Here is a 17,805-nt window from a genome sequence, read left to right on the forward strand (position 1 = left end):
GATGGCAAGACTGTCTTTGCATATCCGCTCTGGCTGCTTCTCCTTTGCCCTTCCTGGATTTCCCAACTGACAGCAACCATCCAAAAAGACCCCCTCCCCGCAAAATCAGGGGCCTCACCTAGTCTTTTTTTTTTACTTTTCTTTTTTGCTTTTTAGGGCTGCAGCTGCAGCATATGGAAGTTCCCAAGCTAGGGGTTGAATTGTAGCTGCAGCTGTCAGCCTACACCACAGCCATAGCAACATGGGATCCGAGCCTCATCTGAGACTTACACTGTAGCTCACGGCAACGCCAGATCCTTAACCCACTGAGGCCAGCGATCAAACTCAAATCCTCATGGATAATAGCTGGGTTCTCTCTCTCTCTCTCTCTCTTTTTTTTTTTGGTCTTTTTAGGGCCGCACCTATGTGGCCTATGGAAGTCTCCCACTCTAGGGATTGAATTGGAGCTGAAGCTGCTAGCCCACACCACAGCCACACCAACGTGGGATCTGAGTCATGTCTGCGACCTATACCACAGCTCATGGCAACACCAGATCCTCAACCCGAGCGAGGCCAGGGATGGAACATGTGTCCTCATGGGTACCAGTCAGATTCGTTTCTGCTGAGCCACGACGGGAATTCCCACCTATTCTTCTATACCATTTTGAAAGGTAGTTTTTTTATTTTGGTGTTTGCCTTTGAAATATGCATCCATATCTTGGCATTTTCTCCTTTTTGGAACAATGAGCTCACACAATGAACACAAACTTTTGAAGAGATGTGAAACACGATTTCCTGTATGGACTGCCCCTCTCCCCATCTTTCTCTGCAGCTCTAGGTTTGGGGCCCAGGGTGGGGTCCTGATTGCTCATTTGAACAGAGATGCTCTGACAGCCTGCTCACCAGCCGATGTAGCACTGGCAGAGGTTTTCATGGGATGTGGCTTGTTTGATGAGCAGCTCCACTTGCGTTGGGACATCCAAGGTTTCATCATGAGAAAAGTCCCGACCTAGGACATGAGGAAAAAAGCATTCAACCTGCATCTGGTTATCAACTCCCTCCTGCCCCCTCCCTCCCCATCCCCGTTCAGCTTAACTGTCTCTGTGGCCCAAATCGGTTCCTCCTCATGCAGGACTGTGCAGCTGGATTTTATGTCATTTTTAAAATTTTCCTTTTAGGGCCACACCTGTGGCACATGGACATTCCTGGGCTAGAGGGGGAATGGGAGCTGCATCTGTGACCTACGCCACAGCCACAGCAATGCCAGATCCTTAACCCACTTAGTTAAGCCAGGGATCAAACCCTTATCCTCACGGATACTAGTCGGGTTCTTTACCTGCTGAGCTACAAGGGGAACTCTGGACAGCTGGATTTTTTTTTTTTTTTTTTTTTTTTTGGCTTTTTAGGGCCACATCCATGGCAATATAGAGGTTCCCAGGCTAGGGGTCCAATTGGAGCTACAGTTGCCAGCTTACACCATAGCTACAGCATCCGAGCTTCTTCTACGACCTACAGCGCAGCTCATGGCAACGCCGGATCCTTAACCCACTGAGCAGGTCAGGGATGGAACCCACAACCTCATGGTTCCTAGTCGGATTTGTTTCTGCTGTGCCACGATGGGAACTCCCCGGACAGCTGGATTTTAAGTTCACCTCCCGGTGACCCGAGGGAAGAGTCTCCTCCTGACACAGACTTGGTTCTTGGTTTACGGAGGGTCTGGTCCTATGGTCGGCGGAGCTCAGGGTGGCAGAGATCTGGCCAACGGGCTGCTGAAGATTCCTTCTTCTCCCCCATAATCGTCCTCGAGCCAGGCAAGCGGCTAAAACCCCCTCTGCCGGGCCGGCTTGGCTGCTGCTTTGGCCACCGCGTGCCTCGCTGTCCCCACGGGTGGCTTGGCTGCTGCTTTGGCCACTGTGTGCCTCGCTGTCCCCACAAGGGCCATTTCACGTCCTCTGCCCTCCCTTAGCCTCTCCTCTGGCTTCTCGCCCTCCGCAGATGCCCTTTCCGAGTTCACGGATTCACTGTGCACGGGTTTGGTTCCCTGACACGTCAGCAGTGTTTAGGTGCTGGATCTGTTCAACATGACCTGCTTTTTCCTGCCCATTACCCGGGAGCTGACCCTCTTCCCATTTAAGGCCAAGTTCACCTGCACTTTGATCCACTGTCTCCTGCTCGCTTTTTTTTTTTTTTTTTTTTTTTTTTGGCCACACCCATGGCTCACGTATGTTCCTGGGCCAGGGATTGAATCCCAGCCGCATCTGCGACCTACGCCACAGCTGCAGCAACACTGGATCCTTAACCCACTGCACTGGGCTGGGGATTTAACTGGTGCCTCTGCAGAGACCAGCCAGCTCATTAACCCACTGCATCAGAGCGGGAACTCCCAACTCCCGCTTTCCTAGGAGCCTTGTAGCATCGGTTATCCTGCCTCTCACGTCCTCCCTTTGCTGAAAGAACGGGTCCTTCTCTCCCACTCCAGGAAAAAGGAGCCTCACATCCAGCTGCTCTTTCTCCAGCGATGTCCTCCCTCCTCCCTGTGCAGCTGGGAGTGCAGGCTGCCGAAACCTGTCTCCGTTCCTTGCTTCCCTCTCGCTTCCTTCTCTTCAGCTGCTTTAGTCCAGCTGTCAGCTCGCCACAGCTCCCAGAAGGTCACCAGAGCCATCCTTGACCCCTCCCCGCCCCGCATGCCCCCTCATCAATCCTTTGGACTTTACTTCCTAAAGATCTCTCCCTCTTTTCTTTTCTTTTCTTTTTTTTTTTTTTTTGGTGCTTTTCAGGGCTGTACCCATGGCATATGGAGGTTCCCAGGCTAGGGGTCAAATCGGAGCAATAACGACCGGCCACAGCCACAGCCACATAGGATCTGAGCTGCGTCTGCGACCTTCACCACAGCTCATGGCAATGCCGGATCTTCAACCCTCTGAACCTGCATCCTCATGGATGCTAGTTGGATTCGTTTCCGGGAACTCCACCTCCTACAGATCTCTTGAACCCATTTCTGTTGCCACCCTGTCCAGCCTGCGTGACTGTGTCAGTGGCCTCCTCCCCTCTGGCCTGTGTTCCACTTGCAGCCAGAGCAGGCTGCAAACTCACCCTGGCCCTCCCCGCCTCTCCACTGAAAACCCTCTAGAGGTTTCCAACCTCCCATGAGACACAGGATAAAAATATAAGTTCCTGTGTGATGTGCTCCTGGCTCACTCAGAGTCCAAACATTTTGCACTGTGCTCCTTCCGCCTTTCCCCCAGGCAGCAAAGACAAGCAGGCTTTCTGACCTTTTTCCTTGCTGTACTCCTTCCCACCACAGGGCCTTTGCACGTGCTGTTTCCTTTCCCTAACTCCTCCTCTTTCAGATTTCAGCTCATGGGTGGTTTGCTGAGGGAAGCATTTCCTGAACTTCTGAACTAAATTCCCCCAGTCTCTGTCTTCCACTCCTGACAGTAGTCCTCTTTAGATTCTAGGTCCCATGAAGCCAAGGAACCTGACTGTGTTTGCCAACACCATTGCTGCAGCAGCCGGCACTTACAGGTGCTCATGAATCAATATACCTTGATGACAAAGCATATGCGCCAGGCCCTGATGCTCAGGGCTGGGTCTCCTTCGTCTCATTTCATTCTCTCTACATATTGAGGGAGGCATTCTTATCGTCTTCCAGGCGAAGAGACAGAGGCCCAGGGGTCACACAACCAGGGGTGGGGGCTGGGGTCTTTGGCCTCCCTGCCTCCCACCTCCATGTCACACCATCTGGTCCATGTGAAATGGCTCCTGTTCCTAAGGTCTCATTTCTCCCCTTCCCTGCTCCCCACTCCATAGCAGCTCCTCAGGTCAGATGGGCGATGAATCGAGTGGTCAGATTTGCTCGAGTATCAAGCCATGAGGATAAAAAAACCTTTTTTCTTCAACTTGCCTGACTTTGAACTCAACAGACCTTTACTTGCTGCTGTAATAGCCAGAGTAACAACATTTCCTAAAGGAAGTCCACCAGTTCTTAGAGGGAGTCAGACAGCGAGTGTCCTTAACCTCGGGCACCGTCCAGTTCGCAGCTCAGGATCAAAGTTTAGGCACCAATACCACCAGAACCCAGGCTGACCACCCTTTAAGGAAACACGCACACACACTCACCAGTGAGCTTATCTCGAACCCTGTTAATAATCTGAATAGCTTTCTTATTTAGGGCCTCCGGTTTCACCAAACCATCTCCAACTGGAAGACACAAAAGTGAAATGACAATAAGATTGGATCATCACAGCAGGTTCAGTGGACGGCCCTGTTTGTCTCAGACATTCACTGCGCTAAGTGTTGAGCAGTTTTTTCCTCTTTGTCTCCCTTGTCCTCAGAACATAACGAGAAATTCACAGGGCTTTTCGGCTCAAAGGCAGTGTTGTTGCTGCCTCTGGCCGCTCCCCCTCATGGTACACACAGCTGCTGTTTTCTCAATGAGCCAGCCACGGTGCGATTCCTCGGAGGCTGCACTTACTGAACGAATGAATAGATTCTGGCACTGTGGTCCCCGTTTTCTTATGGGCTGGTTCCCCAAGTTCCACACCATCCAAAATTTCTAGGAGGGAAAAAAATACCAGTTAGCAGAAAATTCAGCACCAAGAAGCCACCGTTCCGAGGTTTGAGCGCTGCCACCGCACGTGGCCTCTTCCCTTCAGCACGTGCCTCGCTGCCTCAGGGGAAAGGAGAGAGGAAGGGAGACTCCTCACGAAGGGAAACGTCCTTCAGTCTGCAAAGCACGACGCTGCAAATGCACAGCACTCATAGAATGTTCTGACTTACAGAACAGGCCATGAGCCAAAGACGGGGTAACACAATTTGTTTGGTTTGACACAACTGGTAACAACATAAAGAAAATTAGCTTTCAATGGGACACGCACATGACTGAAATATTATTCCTTAGAGGAACTGAGACATCAGTTCTGGGGAGAAAAGGTCCTTGGGGGGCATGTCCCGGGGACTCGGCCAGTTAAGGATCTGGCATTGTTACTGTGGTGGCTTGGGTCGCTGCTGCAGTGCGGGTTTGATCCCTGGCCTGGGAACTTCGGCATGCTGCGGGCACAGTCATTAAAAGAAAAGTTCACAGGCTTTAGGGTCACCCTCAACTGACTGTGGGCTTCAGGAGAAGAGTCTAGAATCAGAATTATGACATTATTTACATATCGCCTTTGTACACCATAGGCCTTTAAACTGAAGTCATAATACTTTCATTTATTTTATGTTTTTCTTTAATATTTATTTATTTATTTATTTAGGTCTTTTTTGCTATTTCTTGGGCCGCTCTCGCGGCATATGGAGGTTCCCAGGCTAGGGGTCGAATTGGAGCTGCAGCCCCCGGCCTACACCAGAGCCACAGCAACGTGGGATCCGAGCCGCGTCTGCAACCTACACCACAGCTCACGGCAACGCCGGATCTTTAACCCACTGAGCAAGGGCAGGGACCGACCCCGCGACCTCATGGTTCCTAGTCGGATTCGTTAACCACTGCGCCACGACAGGAATTCCTAATATTTATTTTTTTATTAAAAATTTTATTACAGTTGATTTACACTGTACTGTCAACTTCTGCTGTAGTGAGCCAGACATACATATATATATATATATATATATATACACACACACACACATTCTTTTTCTCATATAATCTTCTATCATGTTCCATACGAGTGATGGATATAGTTCCCTGTGCTATTCAGCAAATAATACTTTCATTAATGATTCCCTGGAACTTAACTCTTAAGCCTCATAAAAATAACCGGGTTCACTACCACCTGGCGCCACCAGAACAGGCTGTCCCAGTGCCCCTGTGCCCCTCATAGGCAGCCCTCGAGAGTCACCCTGTAACGTATGTATGTGCTGGACCCTGAGAATAAAACCAGGAAGTATCACACATTTGGCTGAGACCGGTCGTCTGTTCAAGGCACCCCGACATTGTGGGTGACTCAGGTATATTCAGAAATCCTGCCGTGGTGTCCAGGTGTCCAGGGCGGAGTCCTAGCTACTTACAGGTAACACTAATTCAGGATCCCGATTTCTCGCCCAGGACCCTCCTTTCTTTCCATCCAGGTTCCCTCCACCCAGTAAGGTCAGCTTAAATTCCACCAACCCAAGCCCGCCTGCAACATCTGCAGCTCAGAGAGGTAACTCCTGTCTGAGACCCAGCATGGTACTTGATCACACAGGGCAGTGCTCACTGTTCTCTTTATTATCATGTAAATACTTTGGTCAATTCCATAATGAGATTCTGCGTGTCTTCAGGGGATTCTTTTTGTACTTCTACACATTACTTGGCTTAGCTAAGTAACTAGCTGCAAATGCTCCAGAGGTGTTTGTAGAGAAGGCTTTACTCCTTTACATCCCAACAGTATTTCCCAAATTGTGAGCTGCGCCGGATGTTGCCAGAGGCGGGGGTCAAAGGGTTAGGCTCGGGGCAGGGACCAGGGGAAGAAGGGAGAGTAAGGTCACACGGCTTTCCTCTAGGACCTCCGGGATCACTTAACACAAACCCCGCTCTGGCTCTTGGAAGGGCATTATCTTCTTGGAACCCTGTTCTGATTCTTGGAAACGTGTACCCTGTGGTTTCCTGGCTCCTCGGGCAGCAATGTGAGGACATTTCCGCTGTTTCTATCTTCCCATTTCTGAGCTATTAATAAAGCGTTAGGATCAGGGTAATATATACAGCTAGTAATTATCCCAACCCAGACACCATGAAAAGGCTTGCGAAACACTGGCTCATATTCAGGCATACTTTTTTTTCCTTTAGCTGCACCTATAGCATATAGAAGTTCCCGGGACCAGGGACTGAATCTGAGCCACTGCTGTGACAATGCCAGATCCTTAACTCTGCTGCATCGCAGGAGGAACTCCCTCAGGCATACTCTTTCTTTTTCTTTTTCTTTTTTTTTTTTTTGGCTGGAGTTCCCAGGCCAGGGATCAGATCCGTGGTTGCAGTTGCAGCAACTCGGGATCCTTAAGCCACTGTACCAGGCTGGAGATTAAACCTGTGTCCTAGAGCGCAAGAGACGCCACCAATCTTGTTGTGCCACAGCGGGAACACCCCTCAGGCATACTTTGAATTGTGTTTTACAGATAAAAATTAGTTTGATCAAAATTTCTGAGCTTTAGGTACCCACTCCTTCCTGCGAGGCATTACATGAAAAAATATGTATATATATATATTAGATACTTGGTGCTCAGTAAGTACTTCTAGACCGAGTTTTTAAAATTAAATAAATGCCTATTATGTGATGTTTTAGCAGTGACAGAATCTCTGTAAACCTCTCACTGCTAAGACCCTCTAGGGAGAAATGTTTCCTGTCCTCATATTCAGCATCTGCTCTACCACTGAGGGTAACAAAGCACCCGCGGCTGCAGAAACAGGAGGCTCTGCAGTCCCTCGTGGGACGCACCCACCTACTGACTGGCCGGCAGAGTAGGAATCCGTCCTTGTGCGCGATCGCTTGTTACCTTTGGTGTTTGCTAGGGAAAGAAACGAAGGAAGGGTTAAAAGGTGCTTCAAGCTTTGACCTGAAAAAAGCTTGGATGATCTATTTTCATAGAATCATAAAGACGTAATTTCCCCCAAGCTGTAAGGCCTAAGAGAGAACCAAAGACGTACTGCTCTGCTTGAGAGTAAACGGGGATGGAAGCTCGGGGAGCCGATCCAGAGGGATGCTTTAGATGACGGAGCTGGATTCAGACCACGGAAACCAGATAACAAGGCGCAAGTATGACAATCACAGAGAGCAGATGTCTCTGGCCAGTAAACACCCTCTAAGGAGGTAGGAAAAAGAGATGGAGACGCTGCTGGCCCGAATCACAAAATCACAACTGATTGGATCTCCCATAAGAATTCCATCTTGCTACTCAACACAAGACTCACCCCAAAATCACTCAAGCACTTAATGTACCCTGAAAAAGACTAACTAGCTTCTAAACTCATGATTGGAGTTTTCTTAGTTAATAAAAATACTTGCAAAGTTCATTTCCAGCCACCAGAGCTGCTCTGTGAAAATGTAACGCAGGTGGCTGGGCAGCGCCTCAGGCTCCGGGTGTGAGGGGGACAGGTCAGGGACACGGAGCACGCCAACACTCCCATGTTGGGAGGTGCAGACTCCAGTTCTCAGGCACGAGCTAATACTCACTGTCCATCAGCCTCCAGTTCAGTAAGGGGTCATAGACGAAGGCTTCCAGCACGGCCATGACGCTGTCCTTGTGTTCCCGAAGCACTTCCATGACCGTGTGGCACGTGATCCTGTAGTTGCCATCCAGACCAGTGACCTGCAGAAGGGCCAGAGCCACTTACCACGCATGTCACTGACCCTGGCCCCCGCAGCCCTTACGACCCCACTTAGGAAGAAAACATAGGCCACCACTAATGGATCAGGCCGGAAACGTCTCCAGAGCAAAGGACTGGGATCCACAGGAAGCAAGGTCTGAGGTAAAGGTTGGTGAAGACTTTCACAGATTGATCATTCCCATGGAACACAATGGAAAATACCAGGAAACGACTACAGAATAACCTGGGCATTTGGGGGAACTGGAGATTTAATACGGAAGCCTGCCCTCAGAGAAGGTCATCCTGGCACGGGTCCCATTTCAAAGCAGCTCGTGACCAATTTCCACTCACCTCCATAGCATTGGTCAACATTCTCGTTAGTCTAAATGGAATCTTCTCTGGGAACTTCTCTCTGGTCATAGCAACCTAAGCGTGATAAAGGGAAAGACCAAGTCTGTTGGTTACACTGTTTTCTTTTCTTTTCTTTCTTTTTTTTTTTTTTTTTAGGGCCATACCCGTGGCACATGGAGGTTCCCAGGCTAGGGGTCTAATCAGAGCTGTAGCCACCAGCCTATGCCAGAGCCACAGCAATCCGAGCCTCGTCTGCAACCTACACCATAGCTCACGGCAACACCAGATCCTTAACCCACTGAGCAAGGCCAGGGATCGAACCCGAAACCTCATGGTTCCTAGTTGGATTCGTTTCCACTGCGCCACGACGGGAACTCCTAGGCTGTTTTTTTGAGCAGAAGTCAGGTGCAGGCAGGGGGCTTTCCCTTGCATCACTAACTAACACTGATTTCAATGAGAGCACAGAAAGGAAGTGGCTTGACTTTAGTGAAGGGACTTGTCCCTGGGATTTTAAAGACAACTAAAAAATAAATAAATGAATAAAAGAGGTGGGGGAGGGAGGGGGGAGGAGGTGGGAGAAGGGAAAGGGGGAGGAGGGAGAGGGAACAAAAGGACAAGTGTGCATTGGCCCCAGGCCTTCGACCAGCGGGCCAAGTGGGGGATGAGGGATCCCTCCGCTTACAAAGGGGACAGGAACAGTGCCCCCCCCGCCCGAGCCTAATTCCAGCCAGTACGAGAGAGCACGGATTTCATTTGTGAGGCTGACTTTCTGTCGCCTTAGTCAAGAGAGGCAGGCGGGGAGGCTCATGCATGGTGGGTTTACGTTTGCCTAAGTGGCCAGAGGGGGCGGAAAGGGGTCATCGGGGCAGGGGAGCTTCACGGGCTGTTGTGAACATGCGCTCACCTCAAAGCAGTCCCCAAAGTCAATGTGCAGGATCTTCCCGCTCAGCCGGTCCAGCATCAGGTTAGATGGGTGTCTTTGAGAAACAGAAGAGAGACCAGGAGGGGTCAGGAGAGCAGCTCAGATGAACAAATTGACCAGTGTGTGGTGCTCTAGGCCACAGGCTGGCAAACGATAGCACGCAGGCCAGGTCGAACTGGGCCCGCACTGCTGTGAGTCAAGTTTGCCTGGACCACAGCCCCACACTTGTCCGTGTGGTGTTTCAGGCCGTTTTTAAGCAGAAATGAGCAGTTGTGACAGAGGTCGTATGGCTAGTGAAGCCTAAAATAGTCATTATTTGGCCTTCTACAAAAAAGTCTGCCAAGCCCTGCTCTAGGTAGGCCTCAGAGGAGAATATATCTGTGAGAATCACAAGCTGCCCCATGATACCACGAAAATGTGCTTCCCCCAAGGTTTCTGGTTACAGGGCGGCAACGTTGGATCCTTAATCCGCTGTACTGGGTTGGGGATCAAACCAGCAAGGCCACAGAGACAAGCAGGATCATTAACCCACGGCCCCATGGTGAGAACACCAGGAATTTATTATTTTTGTGGGATAAAGTTTTTTTTTTACTCTCAAATAATTGTATAAGACATGATCTCAGGAGAAAAACAGTAGAATGCTAGGGTTTTTTTTTTGTTTTTTTTTTTAATTTCTGAACATTCCTAAGCTACTTTTTCACTCAGTACATTTGGATGACATTTATTATGCAGAAACATCAGAAGGATCTACTTTGGTTGGTTTCCATTATAGAAATGGAATTACTTATCTTAGCAAAGTGGTGACTGATAAATGTTTATTGAATCCATAAAATCAACTGGATTAAATATGGTTTTTAATACATTAAACCAACCCATGGAGACAGTAGTACCCCCTTATTTTTTTTTTTTTTTTGTCTTTTTGTCATTTCTTGGACTGCTCCCACGGCATATGGAGGTTCCCAGGCTAGGGTCTAATTGGAGCCGCAGCCGCCGGCCTACACCACAGCCACAGCAACGTGGGATCCAAGCCACGTTTGCAACCTACACCGCAGCTCACGGTAACGCTGGATCCTCAACCCACTGAGCAAGGCCAGGGATCGAACCCGCAACCTCATGGCTCCTAGTGGGATACGCTAACCACTGAGCCACGACGGGAACTCCTGAAAGTAGCACCCTTGAACTACTTTAGTTTGACGTGTTGTTCTATTCGCATGGATAATCAGTAGGGGACTAAGGTTAAGGCTGCAAAAAAAAAAAAAAAAAAAAAAAAAAAAGCCTAGGGTACAAAATACAAGTATTTATCAAACGGTCATAAATTTCACTGGAAGACACAATGAAACCATTCAAGAAAACTATAATGGAGAAAGAAGGCTCAAAGAAACAGATTCACTCACCTATCGCCCAGGCCCAAAATATACCCAACCATGGACATGACTGCTAAAGAGCGAGTGTAGTTGGTTCTTCGATCAAACCACACCTAGAACACAGGAGCTCATGTGAATTGAGGCTTTAGACACTTCAACTGCTGTCAACATAATCATTTCAATTGCTTACAGTCTATCAATAACCAGTTAGCACATATAACAGAAGAAAAACCCCATTTATAATTACAGGAAATGAAAATCCCATTCATCATTACAATAAACTACACTCAAAATCAACTTCATTAGAAATGCAGAGCACGTAGATGAATAAATAAACTTTGCGTAGAAAAATAAAGACTTGGAGTTCCTGGTGTGTTACGAGATCAATGGCACCTTAGGAGTGCTGGGACGCAGGTTTGATCCCCAGCCCGGCAGAGTGGGTTAAGGATCTGGCATTGCTGTAGCTGTGGCTTAGGCTGCACCTGCAGCTTGGATCTGATCCCTGGCCTGGAAACGCCATATGCCGCAAGGCAGCCAAAAAAGAAAATAAGAAAAAGTAAAGACTTGAGCAAATAAAAACATCCATTTAAGGATGTCCTTTTAAGACTGAAAAGTTGCGCAGCGGAAACAAATCCGACTAGGAACCATGAGGCTGTGGGTTTGATCCCTGGCCTCGCTCAGTGGGGTAAGGATCTGGCATGGCCGTGAGTGGTGGTGTAGGTCACAGACGCGGCTCAGATCTGGTGTTGCTGTGGCTCTGGCATAGGCCAGCTGCAGTGCTGATTAGACCCCTAGCCTGGGAACCTCCATATGCCTCGGGTGTGGCCCTGAAAAGACAAAAGACAAAAAAAAAAAAAAAAAAAAAAAAAAAAAAAGGCTGAAATGTCGTCCTCCCAGATTATTTAAATTACATTTAATGTAATTTCAATAAAAACTCAGTGGCACTTTTTTTCAAGACCTTGACAAAATAATCCCAAAACTTATCTGGGAAAACTATCTGGATATATGAAACTAGCCATTAAGAAAAGACTCATATTGGAGTTCCTGTTGTGGATCAGCAGTGAGCGAACCCAACCGGCATTCATGAGGTTGTGGGTTTGATCCCTGGCCTTGCACTCAGTGGGTTAAGGATCTGGTGTTGCTGTGAGCTGTGGTATAGGTCGCAGATGCAGCTCAGATCCCATGTTGCTGTGGCTGGAGTGTAGGCCAGCAGCTACAGCTCTGATTTTACCCCTAGCCTGGAAACCTCTGTATGCCATGGGTACAGCCCTAAAAAGACAACAACAACAATAGCAAAAAAATTCCACATCGGGTTAAGGATTTAAATGTAAAAACAAACCTTATAACTAGTATAAGAAAATATAGGTAACAAGATAATGTAATCCTGAGGTAGAGAGAGCCTTTCTAAATATAAAGCCAACAGAAGAAACTCTAAAGGATTAAAAATCTATTCACTTCTGGTATTTAAAAATGTACATCAGAAACAAAACGAGGAGTTCGATCCCTGACCGGGCACGACACCTTATTGCTCTGGCGTTGCCACAGCTTCTGCTTAGGTTCAAACTGTGGCTTGGATCTGATCTCCGCCCTGGGAACTCCATATGCTGTGGGGCAGCCAAAAGACAAAAACAAAACCAAAAAATTCCAAACCAAGAAATATACTATTAACAAAACTGAAAAACCAAATACATAGAAAATGTGTAACACATATGAAAAAGGTTTACTAGCTTTACTATATAATGAGCTCAAATACTACTGCAAGTAACATTAAACTACGGGGCTACTTCTGCTGGATGGCAAGGCTTGCCCGCTCGATGTCTGTTACACAGACGGCCCATTATCGACAGCTACTCGTCCCGAAGGCTCGTCCACCGGCTGGCAGGAACACATGAGAAAGCCATTCCCGGCACAGCGGGTGCGCCAAGGGCGGGGCTGCTGTACCTCGGAGCTGGGGCTTTTCAGCCACAGCAGCTTGGCCAGGTCATCGCCGGCGGTGTTGTTGACGGCGTGCTCGAACACCTCGACCTTCTGCATCAGGGTCAGGTGGTCGTAGTCCGGAGCCATCTGCATGGGACAAAACTGCCTGAGAGCACGGCTGGAGGCAGGCAGCTTCCACCCGGGAAGAAACGAGGCTCCGGGGCCAGGCAGAGCTGGGTTCTAGTTTTGCCGCCGCAGCCAAAAGGAGGGCAATGAGGCAGAGCAGTGGCCACTCTAACCAAGCGCCAGGGCCCAAGACTGACAGAGGAGGCCCGGCCTCGGCACAAGCCGAGGAGGGGTCACGGTCTGGGGAACAGGCGATTCTCCTTCTTATTATTACACATCTGCTACACACTGTTTCCCCACACGGCCCGGGCTCTGTGCACACTCGGATTTGGTACGCACATGCGGCCTGGCCCCTAATACTGCCCAGTCTCACGCAGGGTGATGGGAACCTGATTTCTGGGATTTAGGGGCCTTCTGTTCCTTAGAGAAGGTTGTCTGCTTTAGGACTCACATCATTAATGCTTCATCAACAGCTAATTCCCTCTAATACTTTTCCGTGACGGACACGTGCAGAAGAATGAACAAAGCCGCTCTGTGCAGCTTCCCCAGCTTGGGAGTTCTGCCTCCGAGACACTCGAGGCTGGTCTGGCAGCCTCGGCACATACCCGCAGCATGATGCGATGCTCGATGTTGAGAAGGATCTTCTTCTTCTCCCTGTAGTCCCGGATGAGGGCGTGCAGTGTGTCACAGTGGGGGACCCAGCCGATGAGGCCCGAGTTGGTGGATAAGGGGATGACGGCGTACCTCTGGATGCTGGACCCACAGGAAGGCAGGGTCAAGGAACAGAAAACAGAGCAGGCCTCTGATCCCCTCGGGCTCATGCAAACTGCTTTTAATGAACTTGCCGGCACAGGCTGTTGTGAGGTGTTTGGGGGGGGCGGTTTCTGCAGAGGACCGAGCCTCCCAGAGCCAGGGTGCTGATGGCGTGAAGGCCCCATCGGTCCTCCCCACCTGCCTAGCAAACTCGCGGCTTCGAGGGAATGACCTCCCCATGGGCTGTTCATTTCTAAGAGAAAGAGGAGTCACAGCGGACCGGGGTTGGAAGGGCGGGCCGGCTGTCAGCCCACAGCAGCTCCAACACATCGGATTTGGGGATCTCCCATCTAACGGCCACGAGGTGTTGCTTTCTGGATCCTGTGCAGGTCAGTATAGGCTTTTCCCACGAGAGGCCCTTAAAACCAGGAGAACTCTTCTCTTTGACACCTTGGCTCTTTTGACTTCCTGTCAGGGACCTCATTTTATAACGTTTTTGGTCAAAGTACCTGACGACTGAAGGGGTGTGAGAAGTAACGAAAACATTTCTTAAATCCGTGCCGTTTTCACGGCCCCCTGAATACCTGAGGTTCTTGCGGAGAGACGTTGGGTCGTTGGCCAAAAGGGTGTTGACCAGGCCGAAGAGCTGCATGACGCGCTCGTCCTGCCGCAGGTCTTCATGGCCCTTCAGGAGGAAGACGAACTCGTGGCCGTTGCTGCCTGTGAGGGATGGGGGGATAGTCACTGAGGGCCACAGGGGCTCCGTCTCACTCGCTGGTGGGCCACCACGGTACTCACCAGAGCCCACTCATACCTCGCCCCGCTGTGCGTTCCTTGCGAACAGAAGAAACCTCCCCAGAACGGATGAAAAGGATGGCCCTCCTTATGAAGCTCAATGAGATGTTCAAATTAAATTAAAAAAAACGTAAAATAAAATAAAATAGCGTCTGCCCTCTTCTGACCTGCGAAGCCTGACCCCTAGTGGCCACATCCCCTGGGCTCCCTGGTGGGCTTGGCCAAGGGGGGCACCAGCAGGCGGTCAGAGGGTGGGAGGAGGGAGAGGTCAGGGTGCTGGCCCCTGATGACTGGTGGGCTGCGGTTCTGAGTTGCTTGCTCCCTCTGTCTGAGCTGCAGCTTCCAGGGCACAGCCTCTCTTTCCAGGTTACAGCCTGGGATGGCTCCTTGCCCTCTCGGGTCTGCAGGGGAGCGCCCCTAACTCAGCTCACATCTTGGAAAACAGTTTCTTCATTAAGGTCTCTCTCTCTATTTTTTCGTTTTTTTAGGGCTGCACTCTTGGCCTATGGAGGTTCCCAGGCTAGGGGTCCAATCAGAGCTACAGCTGCTGGCCTACGCCACAGCCACGCCAGATCCCTGACCCACTGAGGGAGGCCAGGGATCGAACCCACATCCTCATGGATACCTGTCGGGTTTTCACTGAGCCACAATGGGAACTCCTTCAAGTCTCTAAGTAAACACTGCTGAAAGCTGAGCAGCACAGGTTTTAGTATCAGAAGACATCAGCCCACAGACAGGCGATCACCTGTGGACCACCATTCACTGGTGCTGGCGACTAATCACTCTGTTTAAAAAACCTGAGCACTGGAGCTCCCGTCGTGGCTCAGTGGTTAACGAATCTGACTAGGAACCATGAGGTTGCGGGTTCAATCCCTGGCGTCGCTCAGTGGGTTAAGGATCTGGCGTTGCTGTGAGCTGTGGTATAGGCTGCAGACACGGCTTGGCTCTAGCCTTGCTGCTGCTATGGCGTGAGCTGTGGTGTAGGTCACAGATGCGGCTCTGATCTCACGTTGTGTCGGATCTTGGATCTGGCTGTAGCGTAGGCCAGAGGCTCCGATTAGACCCCTAGCCTGGGAACCTCCATATACTGCAGGTGTGGCCCTAGAAAAGAAAGAAAAAACAAACAAAAAACCTGAGCATTGGAGCTGCCTTGTGGCCCAGTGAGTTAAGGGGCCAGTGTTGTTCCTGCAGCAGCACAGGTCACTGCTGTGGCATGGGTTTGATTCCTGGCCTGGGAACTTCCACACACTGTGGATGGGGCCAAAAAACCCACAAAAAACCCCACCCCTGAGCACTGTGAAAGGGGAGAGGCGGCAGAGGGCCAGCAGAGCATGAAACTACCTGGAACCGATTTCTCCATCAGTCTGTTCACTTTACACAACCGCTTCCCACAAAGAGACAGCGTGAGACTGAACAAGGCGCTCAAGAGCTCACGCCCTTCCTTCGACGTTGCCTGTTGCCTGCTGTGCTCGCATCTGGGGCCTCTTTCTTGACCTCGTCAGTCCCCGACAGCTGCCACATGACCAGGTCTCCACCTCGCAGGCCTGTACAACTCCCTTCGACCTACCTGGGGAGGGCTGTTAGGCTTCACTTTTTTTTTTCTTTTTAGGGCCGCTCCCGCGGTATATGGAGGTTCCCAGGCTAGAGGTCGAATCGACGCTGTAGCTGCCGGCCTACGCCAGAGCCACAGCAACACAGGATCTGAGCCACGTCTGTGACCTACACCACAGCTCACGGCAATGCCGGATCCTTAACCCACTGAGTGAGGCCAGGGATCGAACCCACAACCTCAGGGTTCCTAGTCGGATTTGTTTCCGCTGCGCCACGATGGGAACTCCACGTTTCACTTAAATAAGCACAACTGCGTGAACGAGCTAGGGGTCCTGAGGAGGATGTTACAGGGAGACACCCTACTTGTCCTCGTCTCTGATAAACTGGAGAGATGGAGCCGCTCACAGGTCAGCAGTGTGGACAGCACTCGGTTGTGTCAGAAGGGGGAGGGGTTCAGCCAAGCTGGGCAGAGGCAGGGGCCAGGCTGCACAGGGTCCTTACCCATAAGTGTCAGCTTCCGGGGCCTCTGCTTGGACGTGATGACCTGCAGAGACGGCGCTATGGACTGAATGCGAATGATGGGCTGGTTGGGGTCATAGGTTCCTGGCACAGCCAATTCAAGGTCCCGGCACATCAGGAGTTTGGGGGAAACATACTGCAGCTCTAGGGATGTGAGCTGTGAATAAACCACAGGGTTCAGTCTTCTGCCGCCAGGGAGGAATTTAAATGCCACTGAAGTCTTTTTAATGGATTGCTAATAGCAATGACTGGTCCCAAAGCCTGCAAGCAGAGGAGGGACCCGGGGCTGGGGGCTTAGTCAGAGTGTCCACAGGCAGTCAAAGACAAAGCACTGGAACAACAGTCGACTCTGCCGGGACTGGAAGACCCTACCTGCGGCAGCTGCTTCGAGATGCGCCTGAACACGTGGTAATAGAGGTCCCAGGCCTGGGTGAGGTCCTTGACATTCCCGGATTTCATGTACTTCCTGCACCACTCCTGGGCCTCCATTAAGTCTCGACCGTATGCCTGAGAGTGAGCACAGGGGAAAGTCACACGCTGTCATGTGTGTTGACCAAGCCGCAGGCCGACTCCCCAGGCAGACCGCAGCACCCCTCAGGAGCGCGCCAGGCCAAAGCCGCTGGCCCGGGGGGGGCTCGGCAGGGGGAGCTCTGCAGCATTCAACCCTGCAACCGCTCAGGTAAAGTAAGGTTGGAAGAGACAAGACGACCCCGGGAGTTACAGTTTTGGGAGGACTCTTGTAACCCAGTGACAATTACATTCCTGGTGTCGTATGCATCAGAACACGTTATTCTAGGGAGCAGAAAGGTTACGGGGAGAGGAGTCTGCTAAAGGTTCTGGGATCCTAGAGCTCCCGCTGTGGTGCAGAGGGTTGGGCGGCATCCCGGGAGCGCTGGCATCTGGCGTTGCCGCATGGGCGGCTCAGATCTGATCCCTGGCCAGGGGACTCCATTTCCTTGGGGCGGCCCCGCAAAACAAACCCCAAACAACAAAACCCAAAAAAGGTGTTGGGGTCCTGAGGGCGGAGGCTCCGGCCCGCACCTGGTTAAAGGAGGTCTCCTTCAGGGTCTGGGGTCCCCGCTCCATCATGGCGTGCAGGGGCTCCAGCACCTCGAACATGCCTTTCACGTTCCTCTCCCCGAAGTACAAGCGAGACGCCTCTTCCAGGCCTTCGTGCCACATCTCGTGCCAGAGGATGGCCACTCGGATCAGCTCCTCGCTCACCTGGGCAGACAGGGCAAGAGCTGGGGTGA

General features: G+C 50.7%; 1 protein-coding gene across 2 annotated transcripts in view; it reads right to left on the reverse strand.

Annotated features, from left to right (window-relative positions):
- Nucleotides 1-17,805, reverse strand: part of MTOR (mechanistic target of rapamycin kinase) — a 125,771-nt gene that overhangs the window by 1,249 nt on the left and 106,717 nt on the right. For both annotated transcript variants that reach the window (XM_084962776.1, XM_003127584.7), the window contains exons 44-57: nucleotides 17,594-17,776; nucleotides 16,925-17,059; nucleotides 16,535-16,709; nucleotides 14,272-14,407; nucleotides 13,540-13,687; nucleotides 12,833-12,955; nucleotides 10,922-11,004; nucleotides 9,510-9,582; nucleotides 8,606-8,680; nucleotides 8,121-8,256; nucleotides 7,390-7,455; nucleotides 4,454-4,534; nucleotides 4,099-4,179; nucleotides 883-988 (exon numbers count right to left, since the gene is read on the reverse strand). In XM_084962776.1, the coding sequence (XP_084818902.1) occupies nucleotides 883-988; nucleotides 4,099-4,179; nucleotides 4,454-4,534; nucleotides 7,390-7,455; nucleotides 8,121-8,256; nucleotides 8,606-8,680; nucleotides 9,510-9,582; nucleotides 10,922-11,004; nucleotides 12,833-12,955; nucleotides 13,540-13,687; nucleotides 14,272-14,407; nucleotides 16,535-16,709; nucleotides 16,925-17,059; nucleotides 17,594-17,776 (1,601 nt within the window). The remainder of the gene's footprint in view (nucleotides 1-882; nucleotides 989-4,098; nucleotides 4,180-4,453; nucleotides 4,535-7,389; nucleotides 7,456-8,120; nucleotides 8,257-8,605; nucleotides 8,681-9,509; nucleotides 9,583-10,921; nucleotides 11,005-12,832; nucleotides 12,956-13,539; nucleotides 13,688-14,271; nucleotides 14,408-16,534; nucleotides 16,710-16,924; nucleotides 17,060-17,593; nucleotides 17,777-17,805) is intronic.

The sequence above is a fragment of the Sus scrofa genome, chromosome 6 (assembly GCF_054392235.1).
Source record: "Sus scrofa isolate SSC_HxYL_T2T_F1_AM1 chromosome 6, Sscrofa_HxYL_maternal_Yorkshire_Landrace_v2.0, whole genome shotgun sequence".
Classification (NCBI taxonomy): Eukaryota; Metazoa; Chordata; class Mammalia; order Artiodactyla; family Suidae; genus Sus; species Sus scrofa.